Here is a 22,160-nt window from a genome sequence, read left to right as displayed (position 1 = left end):
TGATCATTATTAGGGCATTGTCTTGGGGAGTAAAGGATGATGGAGACAACGATTCCCCCACAAGCCGGGAAGAGACTCCGGACGAAGAATAAAAACGAAAAAAGGGGGAAGAAAGAAAAAAAAAGAGGAGAAAAAATAAGAAAAAGATGAGAGAAAAGAGAGAAGGGACAGTGCTACTACCTCTTATTCCACACTTGTGCCTCAAAGTGGCACCATGTCCTTCATATAGCGAGCCTCTTGTTTTGTCACTTCCATATGCTAGTGGGAATTTTCCATTATAGAAATTGGCGTGTATATTCTATTGACATGCTTCCTCAAATGCCCGAGGTCTTCATGAGCAAGCAAGTTAGATGCACACCCACTTAGCTTCAGTCAAGCTTCCATACACTTATAGCTCTAGTGCATCTATTGTGTGACAATCCCTACTCCTTGCATTGATATCTATTGATGGGCATCTCCTTAGCCCGTTGATATGCCTAGTTGATGCAAGACTTTCTTCTCTACTTTCACCCCTTTGAAACCTACCACCTTATTCTATTCCACCTTTATGCTATATCCATAGTTCACGCTCATATATTGCGCAAGTAATAAAAAGTTGAAGCGCGTTAAAATGTACAATCCAATTGTCTAACTTGACACCGTGGTGCTTAACATTTGTATTTATGTGGTGAGGACGGAGTCATGCTATATTTATATGATAAAATGAATAGGGGATGAACATTCTTTAAGGATCGTATGCTTTGAAACTTGATGATTATGTTCTTATGTTTATAAGCATTGATATGTCGATCTTTATTAATTCATTGTTTCTCAATGATCAAACCTACAATAGATTACATGCTGGGTAGCATGTCACATCAAATATTTTGTTTTAATCACTTACCTACTCGAGGACGAGCAGGATTTAAGCTTGGGGGTGTTGGTACGTCTCCAATATATCTATAATATTTTATTGTTTCATGCTATTATATTATCATTCTAGGATACTTTTGGGGAGTTTATTTACCAATTAATAATACTTTTTAGCACTAACCTATTGACCCAGTGTCGAGTGCCACTTATTGTTTTCTCCATGTTTTTGGCTTTTCGGGTTTACAGTACCAAAGGAAGTCCAATTGCCACGAAACTTTTTGGTGATTTTTTCTGGATCAAAGGAAGACCTAGAAGCTTCGGGAGGAGGCCACAAGCCTCACGAGGGAAGCAAGAGCTAACAGGGCACGATCAGGGCTTAGGGAGCGGCCTCGGTTGCCTCCTGGTGTTCCTCTTCGTCCTATAAATACACAAATATCCCAAAATCCCTAAGGAGCCTCCCGAAACACTTTTTCTGTCGCCGCAAGTCTCTGTTCCATTGTGTGCCCATCTGCAACCCTTTTTCGGTGCCCTATCGGAGGGGGAATCGATCATGGAGGGCCTCTACATCATCCTTGCTGCTCCCATAATGATGTGTGAGTAGTTCATCATAGATCTACGGGTCCATAGTTAGTACCTAGATGGCTATCTCTCTCTCTCTCTCTTGATCTTCAATACAATGGTCGTCGCATCTTTGCTTTGATCTATCCGATGTGATTCTTTTGTGCGAAGCTTTTGTTGGGTTTCGATAAATTGTGGGTTTATGTTCAAATTATTCATGATAAATATTTGTGTTTTCTCTAAATTCTAAGCATAATTCTTATGCGCATGATCATCATAGCTTCATAAATCTCTCCAATCTATTGATTTACTTTGGCCAAGTAGATTGATCTTTCTTCAGTGAGAGGGGTGCGTTGTAGTGGATTCAATCTGATGGATTTCTATATCCCAGTGACAGAAGGGGACAAGATACATCTTTGTAATGTTGTCAATAAGGATAAAACGATGGGGTTAGTTCATATTAATTGAATTTCTCTTTGTCTACATCATGCCATCGTTCTCCAAGCATTACTCTATTTTACTTAATACTCTAGATGCATGCTAGATAGTGGTTTATGGGTGGAATAATAGTAATAGGTGCAGGCAGGAGTCGGCCTATTTGCTTATGGACGTGATGCCTATAAACATATGATCATTGTCGTGAATATCATATAACTATGTGTTTTTCTATCAATTGCCCAATGATAATTTGTTTAACCACCGTATGTTTGCTTTCATGAGAGATGCCACTAGGGAAAACTATGGCCGCCGGGTCTATTCACTTATAATTTACAAACGCTACAATTCCTTGTTGCGTTCATTTACTTTTATTCAATTTTCACTTTGCAACTTCCAACCACACTACTTACTTGCTTGCAAATAACCATACAAGGGGATTGACACCCCTCTTGCCCGCGTTGGGTGCAAGTGTTCGCTTCTCTTGTGTGAAGTCACTAAAGACATGGGGTGGTTATTACTCCTATTGGTTCGATAAACCTTGGTTCTCTACTGAGGGAAATACTTACATATATTGTGTTGCATCACCTGCTCCTCTTCATGGAAAATCCAACGCAGATCACAAGTATCACAGCACAGTAAAGATAAGTATTCCAGTCAGCAAGAACCCAGGTTATCTAACCAATAGGACCACACAAATGTCCGTCTTCAGCACCTACACAACAAAATAGAAAACACTTGCACCCAACGCGGGTAAGAGGGTTGTCAAGCCCCTTGAACTCATTACTTGCAAGCGATAGGTAGTGATAGATAGATAATAAAAATATATTAAATATAAAAATTAAATGCAAATAAATAAAGGCAGAGAGGTATTTTTGTATTTTGGTATTATATTTTTGAAGAAATGGGGCCATGGTTTTCCCTAGTGGCATCACTCTCGAAGATAGCATACGGTGGGTAAACAAATTATTGTTGGGCAACTGATAGAAAAGCACATAGTTATGTAATATTTATTCACGGCAATGATCACACATATAGGCATCACGTCCATAAGAAAGTAGACCGACTCCTGTCTGCATCTACTACTATTACTCCACTCATTGTCTGCTATCCAACATGCATCTAGAGTATTAAGTAAAAACAGAGTAATGCTTGGGGCAAAGTGACATGATGTAGACAAAATAAACTCAACTAATATGAATGAACCCCATCGTTTTATCCTTAATGGCAACAATATATGTGTCATGTCCTTTCCGACACTGTGTTGAGCACCGCAAGATTGAACCCATTACGGTGCACCACTCCCGCTGAAGATAAACCAATCTAGTAACCTAAACTAAACTGATACATCGGACAGCAATACGAAGCTATCATAATCATGCATATAAAAATTCAGAGATGACTCAAATACTTTTCATGAATAACATGAACATAAACCCACAATTCATTAGATCCCAACAAACACATCGCAAAGAGGATTACATAAGATAGATCATCGTGGGAATTGCGGAGATCTTTGCATTGAAGAACATAGAAAGAGATAGCCATCTAGGTACTAACTACGGACCCGTAGGTATGTCATAGACTACTCACACTTCACCATGGGAGCAGAAAGGTTGATGTGGAGGCCCTCCATGATTGATCCTCCCTCCGACAGGGCATCAGAAAAGTCTCCAGATGGGATCACGACGGAACAGAGGTTTGCGGGCGACGGAAAAAGTATTTCAGGTAGCCCTCCGGTGTTTTCCCAATATATAAGGATTTATAGGAGTGAAGGGAGGGCAAAGGCATCAAGAGCTGGTCCCAAGCCATCAAGGCGCGACCATCCCCCTGGGCATGTCTTGTTGGCTTGGCACCACCACGTGTGGCGTCACGTCTTCCTCTGAAGCTTCCACGTCTTATTTTTGTTCAAAAAAGTAAAAAAAAAACTTTTGTTGCGTTTGGACTCCGTTTGATAGTGATTTTCTGAAAAACCAAAAACACGTAGAAAACAACAACCGACACTGGACACTAGATTAATAGGTTAGTTCTAAAAAATGATATAAAAAGCATATGAATGCATATAAAGTTTTCAAGATCAATAATATAATAGCATAGGACAATAAAAAATTGTAGATACGTTGAAGACGTATCACCCCTCTAGACATACTTTTGATCCTACAACATTCTTGATCTAGTCTCGAGCCATGTTCGAAAACTAGTTCAGCTGAAACAAATCTGAAATCATCCCGTTAAATCTATGAAATCTATAACTTTCGAATGTACCGCATTGTTCCATCTCGGTCCAAAAGCCTCATGAGTCGCCCGATTTTTAGCACGAATCTTGGCGCACGTGTTAGTGTCACATTTGCCAGCATCGCTCTTCAGGCTACCAGTTGCTCGCCACCCCATTATTACGCTTCCCCCCCCCCCCCCCGCCCCCTCCACTTTGCAGGAGGGTTCCACAACCACCGCATTCATCCCCCTCCCTTGCGCTGGCCGCATTCCTCCCCCATTCCCTTCTTGCTCTGCTTGCTTTGTCGCCATCCATCTGTCTCGACGACAGGAGGTGTGGGTGTCGACGACTAAGTGTCACCAACGAACGTCGGTGCTCCCGTCGTCTACTAGACTGGTCATTGACTGACTTGGAATCCCCCCCAACGAGTGCCACACCTCCTGATCACTCCAGTGATTGTCGTTGTCTTGGACGTAAAGGGGTGGCCTTACCTGGGCTTTACGCCTGCCCTGTGAGAGATAACCTCGTCACTTCCCTCAATTAGAGCTTATTTCCACGCAATTAACAAGTCTGTTGCTGGAGAAACTTGGGTTCAAATGAAGTGACATTGCGTGCGTGTAGGAAAAGAGCGAAGATCGACTTGGGGCCATGGAAATTTCCAACACTAGGCAGCTACCATATGGGTGCTCAAAGGAAGTAGAAGCCACAGCCACAAAGCAATGTCACGAAAAAGCTAATCACATATTTTGCCAGAGTGAACTGCACGCCATCCGAGCAGAGGACCATTAGTAAACAAAATGTTCGTCAAGGATGTAAAACGCAATGCCTCCCAGCGGCAGATGCGTGAACACTCTGCTTACATAACATGCTCGAGGGAAGACCATAACGGGCAAGGCCATGAGCCCATGATCCCGACTCCCGGGCCTCCCAAATAGGTTCGATGGCTAACTTTGCAACACAAATATTTCGTCATTCGCATCTCTGGGCTCTCGTGATTTCCCACAGAGGGAGGGCCTCGGCGTTCTCAGCGTACCCATCGAACCGCTTGCTGGTGTTGGCGATGGCGACCGTGAAGCTCTCGTTCTGGAAAGTGAAGAGATACATCGCCTGGTCGTCCTGGTGGTTTGCCATCATCAGAAAGAAAAAACTTCAGTAAGAACAGTACTGAATATTTGCATCATGCGTTTCTGCTAGTCTAGCAGTAGCTAGTAGCAGCAGCAACCTAACAGGCAGACACAATGGCAAATGAGGCCACCAAAGGCAAAGTTCAATCACGGGAATGATGGTTTATGCACATCATTTCATTATTGAGACGTGATTAACACAACATGCTTTTGCTCAAGAAATGAGGACACATACTCGAGTTCATGAGTTAATACCTCAGGGAGTTCCATATACTCTTCAGGGGATATTTGAAGGAACTCTACAGCCGTTTGACCAACACACCATGCAAAGACCTTCTCGCTGTCGTCTGCAATTGTCAAGTGCAACTGAAAGCCAGGCGTGCATCCATTCTGGCAGGCCACTTTACAGAAGGGACACTGAAGGCCATCTGGCTGTTCATCCACGACATAACCACAGAGATTGTGGAATAGCAACAGCTTTAAACTGTCACAATCGATGTGGTCAAGTTGAACACGGCATATCTGTACAAGAAGATATCAAATAAATGCAGGTTGTTAGCACAAAGAATTGACTACAGTTGAAAAATGCAGTAAGTTCTTAGAAACATCAGTAAAAATAATGGTATCGGGTAACTGGTTTTATTGTATTTTTACAGACTTCAACCGGATGATGAGTGGTTGTTTCCTGAAGTATGTTAGTATCTAAAATTGAAATTCTTTAGAAGAGATCTTGTAGCAGTAATTGTCTAATTGAAAAGACTTACATGTGTTCTGTTTGCTGAATGGGGCAGATCTGACAAGAGTGATATATTATGCAGGCATGTTGAATTCAACAACGCTGGCAGCAAGCTCAAGTTAACAAACAGCGATCCTGGCTCCTTTTCGCTCCATGAGACTTCAAGACTGTTGATACAAAAATAACCCATCAACCAGAACTTTGCACACATTGTGGCAATAAATACGACGTAGAGATGCATATAGATGAAATATAAAAGAGCATGCTGCTATGCTTACATGTTTGTTTTATTCAAACTACAAGTCAGACCAGAGATGTACACCATATGACCAACTCCAACTCTACCTAATGACCTGCAGAGGTATTCATACAATATATTGGTTTCAAATGCATGGCAGAACCAATGGAATCGACATTGGAAACAATAATAGGTAAGAGCAAAAACAGATAGTGGTACCAGTGTCTAGTAAAGATAAGCTTCGTCAGAACAACTCCTGTTGCATCTTCTATCTCCAAATAGAATGTAGTCCCAGACGTGCTTACTTTGCGAACACTTGTTACAGTGCCAAAGAGACTAACTCCCACCATTTTACCATGAAGATCACTTACATAGGCCTAAAAATGAGGCATGTCATACAACTGCCAGAAAAAAAACATGGCAGGAACTCACTGTTATGACCGGTACAACGTGCCAACGGAGGAGGCCCAATGGGCAGGGTTAATTACGGGCTTAGCCCAAGTTATCTTACCTATCTTAGAGTCCAAGTTATATTAGAGTCCAAGTTAGAGTCCAAGTTATCTAGGGTTTAGTGGAGGCTGTCCTCCTATATAAACACATGTACCCCTTCGATATTAAGCAGACAATAAACAGTATATTCTGTTGTCGTATCCCTCAGGAGACGACCCTCAGGAGACGAGAGCCCCAAACCCTAGCCGCCTCTCTCTCTCTCTCACGCCGCGACGGCGCCCAACCGCCGGCGCCGGCATCCCCAACCTCGCAGCCCGCACTTCCACCCCTACAACCTACGTCCGAGACCTGGTAGAACCCTAGCCTCTACCAATTTGGTATCAGGTAGCTTGGGTTCGATGAGTTTGTCGGACCTTCCCACCACCACCGCCGCCGCCACCACCGCCTTCCCGCCACCTCGCAGCAGCCGCCGCCGCCGCACCACTCGCCGCCGCCGGCCACCTCAGGTCCGGCCGCCTCCGGTCCCGCGGCCCTAGCAGCCGAACCCACCCCCGTCCTCTCCCCGGCGGAGATGTCCTATCATGTGCATTCGCTCCGGGCCATCTTTCGCCTTCATCGACGACATTCGCCGGGCAACTTCGACGGCCGTGGACACCCAAGGCCTGCGCCAGCACCTTGACGCCGGCGAGCTGGACGCGCCCTGGCGCTTGGACGAGGGGCTGCTCCTACATGGCCGCCGCATCTTCGTGCCCGACCATGGCGACCTGCGCCACCAGGTCCTGACCTTGGCGCACTCTGCAGGGCACGAGGGCGTGCAGAAGACTCTCCATCGTCTCCGTGCTGATTTTTACATCCCCGGTGATGGCGCGATGGTCCGCGACTGGGTGCGGTCGTGCGTGACGTGCCAGCGGAACAAGACGGAGACACTACGACCCGTGGGTCTACTGCAGCCGCTGGACGTACCCTCCCAGGTGTGGGCGGATATTTCCATGGACTTCATCGAGGGCCTTCCCAAGGTGGGCGGCAAGTCCGTCATCCTCACGGTGGTTGACCGCTTCTCGAAGTACGCGCACTTCATCGCCCTGGGTCATCCATATACAGCCGCCTCCGTGGCGCGGGCCTTCTTCGACGGCATCGTCCGCCTCCACGGTTTTCCGTCGTCCATCGTCAGCGATCGTGATCCCGTGTTCACGGGACATGTCTGGCGGGATCTCTTTCGACTGGCGGGTGTGAAGCTCCGCATGAGCACGGCGTTCCACCCTCAGACAGACGGCCAATCCGAGGTGGTCAACAAGGTGATCACCATGTACCTGCGCTGTGTTACTGGTGATCGTCCACGAGCTTGGGTGGACTGGTTGGCGTGGACGGAGTACTGCTACAACACCTCCTATCACTCTGCCATGCGCACCACGCCTTTCGAAGTGGTCTACGGGCGCCCACCTCCGGCGATGCTCCCTTACGAGCCTGGGACGGCTCGGTCCGAGACGGCGGGCGACTTACTCCGCACCCGCGACGACATTCTGGCTGAGGCACGCCAGCGTCTTCTCCAAGCACAGCAGCTGGCTCGGAAGTACTACGATGCTCATCATCGCGAGGCGGAGTTCCCGATGGGCGATTGGGTGTGGCTGCGCCTCCTCCACAGGACCACGCAGTCTCTGGACCCGCGCTCCAAGCGTAAATTGGGACCTCGCTACGCCGGTCCCTTTCGTGTGCTGGAGCGTGTCGGCACACTCGCATACCGCTTGGAGCTGCCAGCTGGTTCTCGCCTCCACGACGTCTTCCATGTCGGCTTACTGAAGGCCTACCGCGGGGACCCTCCTGCAGCGACGTCGGTCCTTCCTCCTACTTCGGATGGCCGCCTCCTTCCAGCTTCCGCACAGGTGGTGAAGGTGCTGCAGGCGCAGCAGCATCGCGGCGTCTGGCATGTCTTGGTACAGTGGACCGGCCTGCCAGAGGAGGAAGCGACTTGGGAGAAGCTCGACGATTTCCGCCAGCAGTTTCCAGATGTTCAGCTCGAGGACGAGATGTTTGAGAAGGCGGGGAGAGATGTTATGACCGGTACAACCTACCAACGGAGGAGGCCCAATGGGCAGGGTTAATTACGGGCTTAGCCCAAGTTATCTTACCTATCTTAGAGTCCAAGTTATATTAGAGTCCAAGTTATATTAGAGTCCAAGTTAGAGTCCAAGTTATCTAGGGTTTAGTGGAGGCTGTCCTCCTATATAAACACATGTACCCCTCCGATATTAAGCAGACAATAAACAATATATTCTGTTGTCGTCTCCCTCAGGAGACGATAGCCCCAAACCCTAGCCGCCTCTCTCTCTCTCTCTCACGCCGCGACGGCGCCCAACCGCCGGCGCCGGCGTCCCCAACCTCGCAGCCCGCACTTCCACCCCTACAACCTACGTCCGAGACCTGGTAGAACCCTAGCCTCTACCACTTACACCACACGCACAAAGGTACATGATATATCACAAGTTGTATAAAATCGTATGATGTAAGGAGTGGTGGGGGGAGGGGGGTCAGAATGTTCTGAACACTTCCTTTATTTGCAGAATAACAAAATAATCACCAAAAATATAGCGGAAAGCATGGAACATTTGGTATCATTTTCTCAAAGCAGGTTCTACCAAGGAAACATCAGATTACAAATAGTTTGTGAATCTGCATATGTTGCATGTGTCCATGGACTGACAACGGAAGATGCAAATAAACAGAACTAACAGGAACTAAACATATTATGACATGTAACACCTTATACAATATTAAATTATTATTATTTTCATTGCGGTAAACTCAACATGTTAGGTTACATATACTAATGTTAGGATTCACACAATATAACTCGATACAAATTAAAGCTTCAGCAGAACCAGTGTTGAGAACTAAATCAATAAGTTATTTTTTGAAAAGCAAGGAAAACAATGGCTGGCAAAAGTTATCTTCTGAAAAGAAACACAAACGAATGAAGATTAGGTTACATACTCGAAAAGGATATTTGCTGAAGTCAACTGCACCATGCAAGTCACGTGGTAATGTTACTTGCGAAGCCATATTATCAACTGGAACACATGACAGCCGAGGTCCTTGGCTCCTTACTTGAGTAGGTGTGAGGAATACCTAGCGCATAGTCTATGTCTTGGTCAACCGTACTGCAGAAAAAAGTAGCACCAAAGATATTTCAACCAACCTGTTCCTCATGTTGAGCAATTGGCACCAGGTAAACCTGTGTTGCGCTACCATACTCAAGGCACAATTCTTGAGGCTCCTCGTGATTATTGGGCGCAAAATTGCCAATATAAGGGCTGTCCAATGCAAGCATGCTCCCTACACTGAAAGGGGATGTTTAGCTTGCTATAACTTGACTGAAACAGCTGGAACTTGTATCAAGTGAGATGAACCTGAAAAGATTTGCAAGTGAAACCTGCTCTCCCCATAAAATAAATTTGATCTTCTCATCATCATTATCTACAAGCACAATCTGCTTTCTTTCTGTACATCCAAAAGGCTCCAAGGTCTCAATCTTCTCAATCCTGCAAGAAAGAAATGGTGGGTTCTGAATCTTTCTCTAATAAAGTCAGTTTTTACAGTTCATCCAATTCAATTTTTTGCGACTAGTAAATTTCTTGCTTTTTAATCTCACCACCAAAGAAGTCTTTTTTTTATACCACAGAGCAAACATTTATTTACAGGGTTCTAATACCACTAAACTACGAATCCTCCTACATGTTCACCAGTAAAACAAGTGGCTTTGAAGGTCTGGGTGATTCTACATATAATACTCAGAAAGAACCTTCAGCTAGTATCAGTCCTGGTCATGTCAATAGTGGAGAGTTGAGCACGGAAGAGCTAGCGAGAATTCAGATTAAGTTCAGTGCTATCCTTTACACTCAAAACACCTTTGAGTAAAAGGAGATCATATTTTACCGCAGCCAAATGCTAAACAAGCTTGTTTCTGCTAGAATCTTACAAGTCCAGTAGTGTAATAAATAGGAAAATAATTACAAACATTTGCAAAAGGTTAAATTAAATTGATCAAGTCTATATAGGCAAGCACTCTATCTAAAGGGATCGCTAATCAGAAATAATATATATCTTATTTACCTGGAATAAAATGAGTATACAACATCATTTCTACTTTTCTCTTCCTTCAAAGAAGAAAACGAATATGTGCAAAACTGTGCAGCAAGTAGCATGGCATCTTCATCTTGTTCCTATATAAAGCAAAGGTAAGCTCCTAGTAAAGAATGTGCACAGAAGTTGGTCTCGTAAGTGGAGATGACATGGTTTCACATTGTAACAGCTTAAGCTTAACGATTTTTCTATACAAAAATGAAATATCACAGTTGATCTCTTAAGTGGAGATGACACGGTTTCACATCATAATAAACCTAATTTCTAGTCAACTATCAGGGTATGAAGAGTCATTTTAAGGGATCAAAATGCAATCAAACAGCAGCATATAATATGACAAGTTGCATAAAAGTGTATTTTCTAAACAGCACTTCCTTAATACATCCAAAAGCTTTGGATGGTCACCTCATCAAGCAATATCACCATGTATTCTGTTGGCAAAATACGAGCATGGCCAGATCCCTCTACAGCTGTACGAAGACAGCATCCTGTGAGCACAACTTCTCGACCCTTCTTCAAGATACAATGCTGTCCTATATAGTTGTAATACCTAGCATGGAAGTTTGAGAGACAGAATATAAATGAAAGTCAGGCCAATGAAAAAACGATAATCATCCATTCTACAGTTCCTTTATGCATTTGTTAATGACTTCTACCATGATATCAGTCTAACAAAATGGAACATCAACTAAGAAATTAGTCAGACCTACCTTCGGTGTAGATACAGATCAATAGTGGACGTACTCCACATGTCTCCCAAGGTAAGCATGTATATATTTGTACCTACAAGAAAGACACAAAATTGAGGAGGCACCATGGAAAATGCAGATCAGAATTCATGTACCAAAATGTCCTTACAAATGGTAAATGGTTTAAAGAAAATATGGTGTTTAATCATGGATGATGTTGAATGAATGGATATTACCCATGAAACATGGAAGTTGTGATAATTGTGAGAGGGGGGGTGCTTTTACTCTTTTTCCGAATGGTCGCTAGGAGGGGATATATCCCACCTAGATTTTCACTGAGACAGGCCTAAGAACCAGAGGTTACAGCTTATAGATCGTGGGTGATAGACAGAAGAAATAAAGGCAACGGAGTCTGGCGGCAGCCGGCAGGGCGGACCCGCCAAGCATCGGCAGCATGCCAAAGGCCAGCAGGCGGGCAGGCTCTCCGAAGGATTGAGTTGTTTCTGCAGATCGCCCTTAAAGTGCCATTCATGGGAAGAAGCCCAGGAATACCAACTCATTTCATGTGCTTCCAGAACTGACAGCAGCCTGAAGGGGATTCTGCTCTCATATTGGGCTTATGTTCCCTTACTGAGACAGTTCTAGAGAAGTACTAGGCTGCTAGCCTGCCGTCCTCTTTAACAAAGATCTCTTTAAAGCTTAAATGTTCTAAAACCAATCATGGAATTCCTAAGACGTATATTTTGTTCATTGGATGAAGGAGAGTACAAGGTGCTTAAGCATACCAGGAAGAACGAAAACATCGATGACGACTGCCTCAAGGACACTCTTGGGAGAAAGGAAGTTCTTCTCATGGATAGAATCGATTGTGACAGTCCTGGGAAGCCTCCTTCTCTTACTCCTTGGGTTTAGAAGGCTGGTCACTTCAACCTTCCTCTTTGCGGTAAGAGATTTACGCTGCTCTGTCCAGGACTATCAAAAGCAGCAAACGTTTAACCCTATAAGGCATCCATATATTTCATGAAAAACACAAAAGAAACCTTCAATCCAATTGGTAGAAAAGAAATGATGATAAGATAGTAAATATGGTGTAAGCACATAGATCTGCGACATGTTCATATATGCGGAACAGCCAACAAACAGGAATCGTCAGTTGCAATACCAAACCCTTTTAAACCAGAATGGGGAAGCTACAGAAGTGAGCAACTCAAGTTACCATAAAACAGTAACCGGTACTCAACCGGCCACCACATCAACACCACGTAACTATTATGCAGCACATCCTAACTGGTAACTGTGAGTTGGATAGGGCACCGTTCCTAGCATACGGATGCGTATACGACCAATTAGATCCACTTTTAGTACACATAATTTTAATTTTTGTATGCCCTGCGTTAGTTGGGTGATAATTACCAACACATTGTTCAAATCCTTCCATGAACCGGTGTGCTTGCTTTCAAATTCGAGCTAACTGAAGAACAAAATCCTAGGAAATAGCTTGCACAAAATACAGATCATATTCGAGGAAGAGTCATGCGCTGGTGCTGATTAATGAAGGCTGGGTACATGGGTGGTGAAGTTAACTAGAGCGACTCAGCGGAGACACCTGACCAGAAGAGCAAGTGGTAACATACAGAAACGGGGAGTCAGTTGGCGGCGGCGGATCTGACGGACCTGGAAGAGGTCGGAGAGGAGGGTGGCGGCGGTGACGCCGCTGGAGTAGGCGCGGCAGGACTTGAGCACCTGCGCCACCGTCCACCCCCAGGGCGGCCCCGCCGGCGCCGGCCCCGCGCCGGGGGACTCATCGCCGTCGCCCCCGGAGGAGGTGAGGACGGAGATGGCGTAGTCTACGAACTCGAGGAAGGCGCCCCCGTCCGCGGAGGAGGAGGCTGAGGCGGAGACGGCGGCTGGCTCCATGGAACCCTAGGCGGGGGAGAGGGGAGGAGGGAGGAGGGCGGGAAGACTGCGGAGAATGAAGACGAGCGTGGGGTTTTCCGCCTGTGTTCCTGACGGGTGGGGCCCAGCACCATTTCAGGCTATCGGTGGCACTTCCACAATTTGACATGATAAACTGTTAAGAGATACTACTCGTACTACTTCTTAAAGAACTGTTAAGAGATTCTCCTAAATGAATTTGATTTTGAATTTGAATTTGCAACATTAGTAGGACAACACATACCGCGTTTTTCCATTAACTTTTAAAAAACTTATCATTACGTACATAGTTTTCCAGTTTTCAATTGGTTTCCACCATAGCTTGGGTTCTGCCGGAAAATTTCTCTCCTAGTTGTTCACAACTTGCGCTAAAAAAAAAGTAATAGTTCAAAACTTCAAGTTCAAACTGGTTTGGCATGTACAATACATCTCAAACACATCATCCACTCCGCCGCTGATCGTGTTCCCCTCTTTTTCAAGGGGTTGGTGGCACCTGACACGCCCAAAGGATGAACATATCAGTGACATACATAATTAAGGGTATTTTTTTTTCATTGCTCCCCAATATCCAGTTAACTACAACAAACAGATCAGATAACAAGATTGTAAAGTAGTACTAAAATCCCATCGTGGGACAGTGGAGAGAGATAACAGATTATTGTAAGCTGAGAGAATGAATCAATTTACGGTTACAACATCCTTAACAAGGCTCCCTCATGAACATCTTTCTAGGAGGGAACAACAGGGGCTCCCCCATAAACTCTAGGCAAATCTCCAGGCCTGAAGACTATCCACATTTATCCGACATCGATACGGTACGAGGGGGAAACCGACAGTTTTCGGGAAAACGGGCAACTTAACAAGTAGTCAAATTTTATGTGCAAAAACCAAGAGAAAGAGGTAAGACGAGGAAAAGAAAACTGCTGCAGGCAGGCGGTTTCTGCACTGTTCACAGGGACAGGTTGTCGAAGAAGCCATCTATCTCACCGGCCATCTCTGTTCGCAGGAACTGAGCATCCATGGATGAAGTAGTTCATGATCAGTGGTCTAAGGCGGATCTGATGGAAAGGGGCGGCACTTGCGCATTTCCTTTCGCTAACAGCTCGTGATTTATGAATAAGACGATGACAGTGATGTCGTCGTGGAAATGCCGGCGGACTTTCTTGTCGATCCTCATGAGGTCTGAGTAACGCATCTCACGTTTCCGCGCTGCTTCTTGGAGTGCTGCTTTTATGAGCCTTTTTGCGCTCCCCTGAACAAAGATAGAGTGTGCCAGTCATGATACAGAAAAATTAATCCAAACAGTATCGACTATTTACCTAACAGCTGAGAAATCAAAATCGCCATTGCGCTATGCTGAGTGAGCCAACTTTGACTAACTTAGTAAAACTAACATGTCAAACTGTCAACAGTATCCAGCAGCTACTATTATTTCAGCAAAGAAGTATTCTATTTTTTTTAACTAGTACCTTCATCCATGGCACAAATCTGCTTCAACATTATGTCTGGAGCTAACAGTAAATGCAAGCTTGTGGGACATCAATGTCCAGGGTATCAAACACAAATATATACAGCCAAGGAAACAAGTGACTAGATAGACCTCAGTCAAGGTACTACAGCAAGTTTATGAATCCCCGACGCTTGAAGAATAGCACAAAATTGTTGTTGCTTCCATGTAAGCAGTGACATTTTATTATTGGTATGGTCCATGTGGACCTACAATGACACAGTAGACAATTTACATAATTACAATAGCTATCATGACCTGAATGATTGTGCCAGCATTACAGAAGGGCAATGAGCCATAGGCACAGCTAACTATTTTATCTAAGCGAGTGCAAAACTTTATAGGAGATGCCTCAAACTTCCTATGGTAATAGGATGGTTCTAAGTCAAAGCATTCAAGGGGAAAACCCCGTGACTTGGAAGTTTTGCCAGATTGTAATTGTGAGAATCCAAAACCACTGGCGCGGTCGCACACCAGAAAATATTCCACATCCAGCATGTTACCATCACCAGCAAACAACAATTATTAGTTTCATAGTGAGGACCCTGTCTGTACTTAACTATTCATGCTGGTGCCAACAAAACATCATCTGGATTTCTAGTACTACACAAAATTCAGATTATAAATTCTCCTTTGCTTAGGTTTAGGAGAGTATGACAAAACAGTACACCGTGGTACACATTTAATCTAATTAATACAATTAAAGTCCTACTTATATTGCAAAAGAGAACTTATAGCATTTCACAGTTGGCTGATTTAAGATCATCTTAGGCAATAAGAAATATAGAGAGGAAAATAATGTGTGGGGTCTTACAGCGCGTTGATTGTTGTGAACAATCTCTACGGCTTCCTGGTTAGTCAAGTGCTCCCACAAGCCATCTGAGGCAAATATGACGAAACAGTCATTTGGTTGAATGCTGTGCGAGACGATAGTTGGTTCAGCACTCATTATAGGTCTGCTGAATGGTTCAGAGACTCTGAACTTGGGTTTGATCCGTTCCGTGTTATACTTTGCGTCTTTCAGGTATGCATCACCGAGTGACCGCGACACCTGCATAACCAACCCACTACATAAGCACCAAACGTGCATATATATATGGGCTGCAAATGAATAGAGCAGCGAACGCGAAAGCAAACCCCTTAAAGATAAAAACGGACCTGTATGATGCCCTTCACTCTCCAGACCCCATGCTTAAGTGCGACGATCTGCGGGTCATCGGGGTGCTGGGCCATGAGCTCCTGCCTGATAGCCTCGTCATTGGCGTTGTGCTCGGTGGAGAGCTGCTCGGCGACAATCTGGCCGGAGCGCCCCACCTTCTTCCCCAGGACGGCCCGGGAGTCCCCCAGGTTGGCGACGAAGAGGGTGCGGTCGTGCACGACGCCGACGAGGCAGCAGGAGCCGACGGTGGCCAGGTCCGGGTTGGTGTCCCACTGGCTGGACACCTGCGCGATGAAGGCCGCCTCGGTTGCCGCGAAGGCGTCCCTGATGGCGTCCGCGGTGACGCCCCCCGGGCCGGACGCGGCCTCTGCACGCAGGCAGATTGTCAGATCAAACCTAGGTAGCTAGGTCTCGTCGCCGCAATCCGTTTCCCCCAAACCAATACGTGCGACAAGCGTAGGGGAATACTCCTATATAAGAAGGAAGGGGGGGAGGGCGAATGCGGATGGATGGATAGGTGCCGGTACCGTACCTAGGAGGTTGGGAAGGAAGTGGTCGCAGGCGAAGCGGGCGGCGGCGTGGCCGGCGTGGCCGTCGAAGACGGCGAGGAGGGTGCCGAGGGGCGGGGCGGAGTGGAGGCGGCACTGGTCCTCGAGCGTGTGGTTGGCCTGGACGAGCGCGGCGGAGACGTCCCCGGCGGCGCAGCGCGCGAGGTCGCGCCACCAGAGCAGGCCGTCGCGGCCGTCAGAGGCGGAGGCGGAGGAGTCGGAGGCGGGGTCGGAGGCCGGGGCGGCGTGGGGCGGCGCGGGCGAGGTCTGCCAGGACCCGCCGCACGCCGAGAGGAACCTGAGGAGCGCGCCCAGCATAGCACCGCCACATCGCCGACCGGGGCGTCCCCGATGCGGCGGCGGCGGAGCAGGAAATGCGATGCGCGCGCGGGTGGGGTGGGGTGGGGTGGGGGGCGTCGCAATCGGCCGCGTACGAGAAGGGAAAAGAATTGGGGGAAAAGGCCGCCGGGTGGGGAAGAGTGGGAGTGGTGGCGTGCGTCGGGTCTGGTTTGGTGCCTGCGCTGCGCTCGGTGGGAGCGGGGCGGGGCGGCAGGGGGCGGAGTAATTGGGCGGCCGTCGTTTTTCTACGCCTTTTTGGTTCGGCCGGATGGAGGCGCCCTCACGGTGGTGGGATGCGGTCAGCGCCTTGGACTGTTGCGCGCGCCTCGTGCGTGCGTGCGGTGCGGGCGGTGCCCGTGCGTAGCGGTCGGCGTCTCGTGGACTGCCTTGCCGGGAGATGCCTCCCTGTTCTACGTTGATTTCATTTCATTTCATGCCGCTTTCGCCGCGCCAATACTGTCGCGGGGGACAACTTGGTTTCATCGTAGTATATTTGCTGGAGTGAATAACTTAGAACAACTCAAACGCGTCGATCCATTTTCTGATGGCCTAATCATAACATACTCACTAATCATAAACAGCTGCTGGCATAAATGTGTTTGTAACAAAGTATAATCTTTTTCGTTCTTGTTTAATTTTGTTAACAAAAAAATTTCTTTCTTAAAGCTTGACATCGCAAGGTTTTGATCCTGGCACCGCCATCAGTAGGAGGGGACTTTTCCGTACACGACGAGACGTTTATGATGACTTCGTAAATTTTAAGATGATATGTCGGCTTGGTTTTTTAAAAGTTGCTCATAGGGGTAGGGTGTACGTGTGTACGTTCATAAAGATGAGTGTATGCGTGTGTATGTAAGTGCATCTAGTGTCCGTTACTGATTTTGGTGGATTGAAGACTTATAGGTTAGGAGATTGATATGTTTGTGACTGTACACAGGCTCTGTAAGTCGCCGACGAGTTTGAGTTATTCGATAAATATTGACCCTAAAAATGCATGTCTTTGGATGAAGACTTTGGTCATTCCTTGAAGACTTTGATAGCGAATAAATTGATATTACTCATGAAAACATTGAAGATGAGGAATTCGGTGTATCCCGAAGAAAATGCTCTCAACACTTTGGAGCTTGAAGATTTACTTTTTCTTATTCATTTTCTTCTTTCTTGACTCATGGAAACACCATACTGTTAAAAGGGGTCGAGGTAATACTAAAGAAAAATTTCCTCGCGATGCTCAACTCAAACCTACACATACCAAATACTTCAAGTGAGGAACATGAGAGACATGAGGACTATCACAGTTGAAAGTTCCGACCGTTGTCGTGCCGCGCGCCACCTGTCCCCAATATTATCCAGACAACAGACATCTTCAACACAAGCTTCAGCACCTTCAGCACCAGCTCCAGCTCAAGCTCCTTCAGTATCAACTCCTCCAGCTCCAGGACATTCAGCAGAAGCCTTCGCCGACGTTGTTCTATCAGCTTCCCACAGAGACGAGTAGTTCTATACTTTTAAATTTGTTTGGTAACTTGTTGCCAAAGGGGAAGAAATGTATAGATCATAGACTTCGTGTGAGAGGGAGCTTTTGACTTTATTTGCTCTCGTTTGGTTTTAAAAACTTCGGTTTTTGGATGACTTTATCATGTCTGTGTGACTGATCATACGCTTATCCTATGTGATGCTACTATATCATCTTTTAGCTATCCTTGTGATGATCACTCATTTATCTTGTCGGTGTCATACGCATTGCTATTATTTTTACGCACCACCAAGATGTATGTGACATGGAAGAGTAACCCATGATAGAAATCGATTGTGCATTTGCATTCAAACGCAAATTTTTAAATAATGCACAAATTTAGGGGGAGCTCTTGCTTTTCACATACTTCTCAAAGCGTTGATGCTAATCATTGACTATATCTTTTGTCGGAGCTTTGATCTATATGTTGTCATGAATTACCAAAAAAGGGGAGATTCAAAGCACAACTGCTCCCTAGGATGGTTTTGATAATTGATCATAACATATGCATCATTGGACTAATGTGTTTTCCAAGTATATTTCAGAAAAGTTCAAAAGATCCTATGGCTTAATGTTTATGTGGAGATACCCCTGGATACAAGAAAGGAATAATATTGGCTCAAGCTTCAAGCTAGAAGACTCTTCATTTTATATTTGCGAGAAATCACTTTTGAGTCCATAGGAAAGCCAATACTATTAAAAGGGGGTGAGGTAGTAAAATGAATTGGTTACTCAAATGCTCAAAGTTAGCCACCAAAACACTCAGTCATTTTTCCCACATATCCACCCTGTCAAGTTCCACATTCACAAATTCGGAGTAACCAACATTGCCACTTCGGACCCATCGAGTTTGAACCTCAGACAAAACCCTAGCCATTTCCACCATATCGGTGCAACCGAAACTGCATCGGTGCTATCGAGTTCAATGTGACCAACATGTTGTTGCCAAGATACACAAAATCGGAATTTTCCGAGTTTGAGTATCGGTGCCACCGAGTTTGGTCATCTGACCGTTATTCACCTTTTCGGTGCCACCGAGTTGTATATATCGGTCTCACCGAGATTCAAAGTTCACACCTTTAGTACTAGTCGGTACCATCGAGTTGTCCACTTTGGTGTCACCGAGTTTGCACTTTTTTGTGTAACAATTGGATTTTGGCTGGTACTATATATACCCCTTCACCCACCTCTCATTCGTGGGAGAAGCACTCAACACACACTTCATTTCCAGATCCATTTTCTGAGAGAGAACCACCTACTCATGTGTCGAGACCAAGATATTCCAATCCAATCATTTGAAACTTGATCTCTAGCCTCCCCAAACTGCTTTCCACCAAATCAACCTCTCCTACCCATGCATATTCTGTGAGAGAGTGATTTGTGTTGAAGAGACTATCTTTAGAAGCACAAGAGCAAGGAGTTTATTGATCTACCACATATATTACCTTTTGGAGGGTGGTGCCTCCTATACTTTACACTTTGCATGTTTAGTTTCCACTGCTATACTATTAGAACTGCATGTGTAGGGTGTACTTGACTTGTTTTAACTGTCGTAGCTGCCTCTCAAGTAAAATTAGGAAAAGGCAAAAAAAAATTATCTTGTCAAGTAGTCTAATCACCCCCTAGACATACTTTTGATCCTACACTAACATTTAGCAACTGAACTGGCATCTAATACCCATGTGCTACTAGGAGTACTAGTAAAGTACACATCAATAACACGTATATCCAATATACTTTTGTTGATGTTGCGAGCCTTCTTATTGTCGGGGAACATTGCATGGGAAACAAAAAATTTCCTACACACACGAAGACCTATCATGGTGATGTCCATCTACGAGAGGAGATTTGGATCTACGTATCCTTGTAGATTGCACAGCAGGAAGCGTTAAGAAACGCGGTTGATGTAGTGGAATGTCCTCACATCCCTCGATCCGCCCCACGAACCGTCCCGCGATCCGTCCCACGATCCGTCCCACGATCCGCTCCGATCTAGTGCTGAACGGACGACACCTCCGCGTTCAGCACACGTACAACTCGACGATGATCTCGGCCTTCTTGATCCAGCAAGCAAGACTGAGAAGTAGATGAGTTCTCCAGCAGCGTGATGGTGCTCCGGTGGTGGTGATGATCTACTCCTGCAGGGCTCCGCCCGAGCTCCGCAGAAATACGATCTAGAGGAAGAACTATGGTGTCTAGATCTGATTTGCACGTGGCAAAAGTTGTCTCAAATCAGCCCTAAATCACCACTATATATAGGAGGGAGAGGGAGGAGGCTTGCCTTGAGGTCCAAGCCCTGAAGGGTGCACCGGCCTAGGGAGAGGAGGAATCCTACTCCAATCCTAGTCCAACTAGGATTGGAAAGTGGAGTCCTTCTCTTCCTTCCCACCTTTCTTTTTTTCTTTTCTTTGGTTTTTCTTCTTGGCACATAGGCCCTCTTGGGCTGTGTGATAGCCTGGCTTATTAGGGATGTAGACTACTCATATCAATAAGGAATTCCTTCTTTTTCGGGAGCCCATTCGAACAAAACTCTCAGGTTAAGCATGTTCAGCTTGGAGTAGTTCTAGGATGGGTGACCGATGTTGATCCCGGGTGCGCATGAGTGAGGACAAAGTGCGCAGAAAAGACTAGTATTGATATATGGGGCCAGTCTAGATCCCACCAGGAGTAACGACCGCCGGCGGGTGTGTCCGGGGCGTTACAAGTTTGGTATCAGAGCCGACCCTCGTGGTTACACAGATGTTTGCGGACAGGTGTGCGGTCATGTTGTTCATGACGTTTGTGACCCGTCGTGGCACACAACATGGTACATGTATTGGACTCGATGCACAGACGCTTGTACCAAAAGGGAACACTCCTGTGGCTCGACGAGGACGTTGGTTCCTCTCAGTGGTGGTGTATGTGATAGCCTGGCTTATTAGGGATGATAGACTACTCACATCAATAAGGAATTCCTTCTTTTTCGGGAGCCCATTCGAATAGAACTCTCAGGTTAAGCATGCTCAGCTTGGAGTAGTTCTAGGATGGGTGACTGATACGTCTCCAACATATCTATAATTTTTGATGGTTTCATGCTATTATCTTGTCAAACTTTGGATGTTTTGTATGCCTTTTATATCTTTTTTGGGACTAACTTATTAACTCAATGCCAAGTGTCAGTTCCTGTTTTTCCATGTTTTTGACCCTTTTCAGAGGAGGATTTAAACGGAGTCCAAACGGAATAAAACTTCTGAAAAGAATTTTTCTGAAACAGAAGATGATCGGGAGACTTGAGAACCAAGGCACAGGGCCACCAGGGACCCCACAAGCCCCCTAGCCGCGGCCCGGGGGGGGGCCTCCCAGGCTTGTGGGCTCCCTGGGCCTTGATGACCCACAAGTATAGGGGATCTATCGTAGTCCTTTCGATAAGTAAGAGTGTCGAACCCAGTGAGGAGCAGAAGGATCTGACAAGTGGTTTTCAGCAAGGTAAAATCTGCAAGCACTGAAATTATTGGTAACAAGTAGTTGTGTGGTGAGATGATTCGTAGCAAGCAACAACTAACAAAAGTAACAACGGTGCAGCAAAGTGGCCCAATCCCTTTTGTAGCAAGGGACAAGCCTGGACAAACTCTTATAGGAGGAAAAACGCTCCCGAGGACACACGGGAATTTCTGTCATGCTAGTTTTCATCATGTTCATATGATTCACGTTCGTTACTTTGATAGTTTGATATGTGGGTGGAC

At 45.8% G+C, this 22,160-nt stretch overlaps 2 protein-coding genes across 3 annotated transcripts; both read right to left on the bottom strand.

Annotated features, from left to right (window-relative positions):
* Positions 1–4,782: 4,782 nt before the first annotated feature.
* LOC123453187 lies at positions 4,783–13,431 on the bottom strand. Of its 2 annotated transcripts, XM_045129962.1 has the most exons (13): positions 13,109–13,431; positions 12,220–12,406; positions 11,456–11,528; positions 11,151–11,295; positions 10,716–10,825; positions 10,013–10,144; positions 9,802–9,943; positions 9,597–9,731; positions 6,378–6,535; positions 6,199–6,273; positions 5,949–6,087; positions 5,440–5,706; positions 4,783–5,176 (listed from the first exon to the last, which is right to left on the bottom strand). In XM_045129962.1, the coding sequence occupies exons 1-13, from the start codon at positions 13,349–13,351 to the stop codon at positions 5,030–5,032; spliced, it is 1,953 nt and encodes a 650-aa protein (XP_044985897.1). In that variant the 5' UTR covers positions 13,352–13,431; the 3' UTR covers positions 4,783–5,029. The 2 variants fall into 2 exon arrangements, with proteins under 2 accessions (XP_044985897.1, XP_044985898.1); XM_045129963.1 differs by lacking the exon at positions 9,597–9,731.
* A 576-nt stretch (positions 13,432–14,007) lies between these two features.
* On the bottom strand, positions 14,008–17,059 carry LOC123453189 (probable protein phosphatase 2C 36). The gene is made up of 4 exons (XM_045129964.1): positions 16,568–17,059; positions 16,035–16,402; positions 15,691–15,927; positions 14,008–14,621 (listed from the first exon to the last, which is right to left on the bottom strand). The coding sequence occupies exons 1-4, from the start codon at positions 16,899–16,901 to the stop codon at positions 14,409–14,411; spliced, it is 1,152 nt and encodes a 383-aa protein (XP_044985899.1). The 5' UTR covers positions 16,902–17,059; the 3' UTR covers positions 14,008–14,408.
* Between the last annotated feature and the right edge of the window lie 5,101 nt (positions 17,060–22,160).

This window comes from Hordeum vulgare, chromosome 5H (genome assembly GCF_904849725.1).
Source record: "Hordeum vulgare subsp. vulgare chromosome 5H, MorexV3_pseudomolecules_assembly, whole genome shotgun sequence".
Lineage (NCBI taxonomy): Eukaryota > Viridiplantae > Streptophyta > Magnoliopsida > Poales > Poaceae > Hordeum > Hordeum vulgare.
This window is presented reverse-complemented; position numbering and strand designations above follow the sequence as displayed.

What these genes read in the sequence shown, in the direction of transcription:
- LOC123453187 (XM_045129962.1), bottom strand. Translation starts at nt 13,351, where the DNA reads ATGGAGCCAGCCGCCGTCTCCGCCTCAGCCTCCTCCTCCGCGGACGGG. An exon ending in TCCTCTCCGACCTCTTCCAG is followed by an intron (nt 12,407 to 13,108) that starts GTCCGTCAGATC and finishes TGCTTTTGATAG; the next exon opens with TCCTGGACAGAGCAGCGTAA. An exon ending in TCACTTGCAAATCTTTTCAG is followed by an intron (nt 9,944 to 10,012) that starts GTTCATCTCACT and finishes ATCCCCTTTCAG; the next exon opens with TGTAGGGAGCATGCTTGCAT.
- LOC123453189 (XM_045129964.1), bottom strand. Translation starts at nt 16,901, where the DNA reads ATGCTGGGCGCGCTCCTCAGGTTCCTCTCGGCGTGCGGCGGGTCCTGG. An exon ending in CTTCCTTCCCAACCTCCTAG is followed by an intron (nt 16,403 to 16,567) that starts GTACGGTACCGG and finishes GCCTGCGTGCAG; the next exon opens with AGGCCGCGTCCGGCCCGGGG. An exon ending in TTCACAACAATCAACGCGCT is followed by an intron (nt 14,622 to 15,690) that starts GTAAGACCCCAC and finishes ATCTTTGTTCAG; the next exon opens with GGGAGCGCAAAAAGGCTCAT.